The following is a 3998-nucleotide window of genomic DNA, read 5'->3' as shown; positions in this document are numbered from 1 at the left end:
GCGCAAGTGGAGAGGACCCGGCACTGCAGCTGCGAGGCGGGTTTCCAGCTGAGCGGCACTGCGGGCGGTGACAGCGTCTGCCAGGGTAGGTAGGCAGGTGCGCGGGGAGGAGACTCGAAGTGGGGGGGACACAACGGGGTGCCCACCTGCCAGACGGGCACAGCAGGGGGGACGCAAGAGGGAAGGGGCACCACCACCGCCCTCCCACCTATGGGCGCACCCAGTCCGCACCCAGAGCGCAAAGGAGGAGCGCGGCCTCAGGGATCCCAGCCCCTGTGGTTTTCGGTTCCTGCTGACCTGGTGGCTGCTGAGAAGGAGCTAACACCTAGACAACGAGGGCCGCCATGAGCAAGTAGCCAGGGGTCCCAGGCTCACCCCCAGGCAGAACCTGGCCTTGAACTCCTTGTCCCTGTATCGTGGCTGGAATCACAGGGGTGGGGATTCAGAGCTGGGCACGTGCCTGAGGCTCCTCCCTGCCCCTCTGGGCTTAGCTTTATGGACAAGGCCCCTTCTAGGGACCATCTTGCCCACCAAAGGTCCTTCTGAAAACAACTCAGGCCAGTGGTCCAGACCTGAGAATCGGTCAGTTGGTGCCAACAGCTTCCTTTTACTGCAGCAGCAACAAGACCCAAAGAGGGGGCCGCAAAGTGGGCCGGGAGTCTGGGGTGCAGCAGGCACTGGCTCTCTGGGCTGCCCTGGGGGCCTGCTTGGCCCTCCTCTGTGGGGTCTGCCTTTCCAGGGTCTTCAGCCTTAGATGGAGGAGCCTTGGAAGCTGTCTGGTCAGCTCCCTCCCTCCTCCCTATGCCCTCTGGCCCTTGGCTCTGCAGAATGGGAGTGCCCCCCTTTCCCATGCTCTGCTGGGGACAGGGCTGACTGCATGGCCCCCGAGTTATCCCAGGCACTTCTGTCCCCAGATGTGAATGAGTGTGAGCTCTACGGGCAGGAGGGGCGCCCCCGGCTCTGCATGCACACCTGCGTGAACACACCTGGCTCCTACCGCTGTGCCTGCCCCAGCGGGTACCGGACCCTGCCTGACAGGAAGAGCTGTGAGGGTGAGTGGACCTGCATGAGGCAGGTGCTGCGGGGCTGAGAGGGGCTCTCCGCACCTGGCCACTGCTGCTCCTGTGACCTGCCAGGACTCCGGAATGGGATGCAGTGGATGTTCCGGGGGTCAAAGTCTCAGATATACTCAGTCTTTAAAAATCCACCAACAGCCGGGCCGGTGTGGCTCAGTGGATAGAGCGTCGGCCTGTGGACTGAAGGGTCCTAGGTGCGATTCCAATCAAGGGCACATGCACGGGTTGCAGGCTCAATCACCAGTGGGGGGCGGGGGGCGGGGGGCGTGCAGGAGACAGCGATCAATGATTCTCTCTCATCATTGTTTCTATCTCTCCCTCTCCCTTCCTCTCTAAAATCAATAAAAATATATATTTTTAAAAAAACAAAACACCAAAAGCCTGGCAGGTGTGGCTCAGTGGTTGAGCAAAGACCCATAAACAGTTCGATTCTCAATCAAGGCACATGCCCAGGTTGCAGTTCGATCCCCAGTAGGGGGCGTGCAGGAGACAGCTGATCAGTGATTCTCTCTCATTAATGTTTCTATCTCTCCCTCTCCCTCGCTCTCTCTGAAATCAATAAACAACAACAAAAAGACCACCAACAGAAGGACCTCTCATCAGGCTGCATTGGCATTGCCATAAATAGGAAAGCAAGTTGCTTAGCCATCCTGGCAAATAGTCTCTTCTGACCTTCTGCAAGTAACTGCTCGCAAGGTCAGGCCATGTCCTCCCCTTCACGATGCCTTTGGCCAGGGTGGGACCAAAGGAAGAGCAGCCAGTTGGTCCCCGTGCCCTGCAATCTGGAGGAGACATGAGGCTCCGGGCGTAACGTGCCCTCTCCATGGCTGGTGCAGGCCTGCGTCTCCATCTGAAAAGGAAGCACCTTACAGCCACTATGCTCTAGTGAGATCACCCCACATCTCAGCCCTGGAACCCCGATGCTATAGCAGGTCTCTGGGTTGCAGAAAACTGGTCTGCTAACCCAGGCCTGCCTCGCATTAGAGGAGGGACAAATCCGTGTTCCTCAGCTGTCACCCATGGAGACAGGACACAGAGAAGAACCCAGCTGGTCCTGGACTGTGGCTCTGAGCTGCTGGGGGAGAAGGAGGAGGAGAGAGGGCAGAAGGCTCCATAGGCTGTGGGAACCGAGAGGAGGTGGCTCCCCGGTGACATCCTATTGAGGTTCCACTGCAGGACTCAGAGAAATGGTAACCGGGGATTGGTGTAGGAGAAAGTATCCAGATAGCCATCATCTGTGCATCCACCCATCATTCCATCTCTCTCACCCATCTCCATCTGTCTCCTCCATCTATCCATCTCTTCTATCCATCCATCCATCCATCCATCTCTTCTATCCATCCATCCACCCATCCAGCCGGGGGACCCTGGTCAGGGGCCACCAGATGCACGCACGCCAGTGTGGGCTCTTCCTCTCTGCGCCACATCCATCGATCTCTCTGGTTCCCCGAGGCAGGTACTGGGGACGGAGTTTAGCTTTTTGTGTAACCAGAGTTTTGAACCTTTTTATGGAAGAAAATTCAAGTGGAAGGACCGATTCACAGCCTGAAAAGTCCCCAGGTTGGGGCTGGGCTGAGCTGTTTCCTTGCGGCCACCTTCACGTGTCAGTGTTTCCCCTGCAGACCTACAGAGTGACTTCCTGTCCCATCACACCTGCAAGTCCGCGGCTGCTGTTAGAGGCCAGGCGTCTTTAGAGCTGGGCAACTATTCATCTGAGTGGTGGGGAGGTTGTCCGCACGGAGTCCCCGCCTATCTCCAGCCAGAAGGCCTGGGAGACACACCGTGGCTGCAGTGCAGATGGCAGGAAAATGCAATACGGATTCGATAGGGGTGGACGGGGTTCCTACACTGCGGTGCAACCAAAATGACATAAATAGGTCAGATCCTAAGTATATCCTGCTCCTTTGCCCCCAAAGCCTGGCACGTCCTGTGTGATTTCTGTGTGGCATCTCAGTGTGGGGGGAGCATCGGACGGTTAGCACAGTATCCGGAGAGTAGGAGCTTAGTCAAGACTCAGCGTCCTTGCACTGGACTCAGCCCAAGGTCACCTGTAAGTGTTGCCCCCAGAGATTTGCTGCTTTACGTGTCCTGATTCCATTCAGCCTGCTGGGAGTTTTCTCAGGACGAGGCTGCCCTGCCAGGAGCCCTGAGTCCCTCCAGCTGGTCACCAGGGGGCTGCTCTGTCAGACGGAGGTGGGAGGTGGGCCCTTCTGGGCAGCCCCACTGCCTCTCCTTACAAACAGGACAGAAAAGGAAATGGGCCCCTCGCAACCGAAATGTGCTGGTCCTGGAGGCTGACGGCTTCTGCCATCAGGACCTTTAGGCAGCTGTTCCTCAGGCCCAGGGGCACTTCATGTATAAAGTATCCCATGATGGGGACCCCCCACCCAGGAAGGGAAGGAGGGAGTGACGGGTGCACCAAAGCCAGCTCCCGCCTCACAGCATCATGGACCTTCTACCAGACGCCCGGGAGCTTCCTCACCTGTGTCTTTCCAGCCCCGTGGGGGGAGTCTCCCGCTCAGTACTTTTTCTTAAACCCAGTCACCTGCTTTTTCTGTCGTGGTGAAATGCAAACAACATAAAAGTTGCCATTTTAAGTGTAGGGTTTGGTGGCAGGTTCAGTGGCACTAAGTACGTTCACGTTGTCCTGCAGCCACCCATCCCCTGAGCCTTTTCACGTGTCAGAGCTGAGACTCTGCGCCCAGCACCTCCCCTGGCAACCCTGCTACTTCTGTCTGAATCCGACTCCTCTCGGGACCATTAAGTGGCAGGAACCCCACAGTCTGTGTCCTGTTGTGCATCCCCTTACTCTCACCCCCATTCCTACAGCCTCCCCCAACCTTTGACAACTTCCAAAAACGAACACTTTTTTTCTGATTAGAAAGTTGATTTCTGTTCTTGGTTCAAAAACAAAAAGAAAAA

The 3998-nt window shown here is 56.9% G+C and overlaps 1 protein-coding gene across 1 annotated transcript in view; it reads left to right on the top strand.

Moving 5' to 3' along the window:
* Window positions 1-3998, top strand: part of FBLN7 (fibulin 7) — a 22738-nt gene that overhangs the window by 11025 nt on the left and 7715 nt on the right. Inside the window, exon 5 of the mRNA XM_005884934.2 lies at window positions 915-1052. Within this exon, the coding sequence (XP_005884996.1) occupies window positions 915-1052 (138 nt within the window). The remainder of the gene's footprint in view (window positions 1-914; window positions 1053-3998) is intronic.

Source organism: Myotis brandtii, unplaced genomic scaffold (assembly GCF_000412655.1).
Source record: "Myotis brandtii unplaced genomic scaffold, ASM41265v1 scaffold879, whole genome shotgun sequence".
NCBI classification, from domain to species: domain Eukaryota; kingdom Metazoa; phylum Chordata; class Mammalia; order Chiroptera; family Vespertilionidae; genus Myotis; species Myotis brandtii.
The sequence above is the reverse complement of the archived record's forward strand: the minus strand, read 5'-3'. Positions and strand labels throughout refer to the sequence as shown.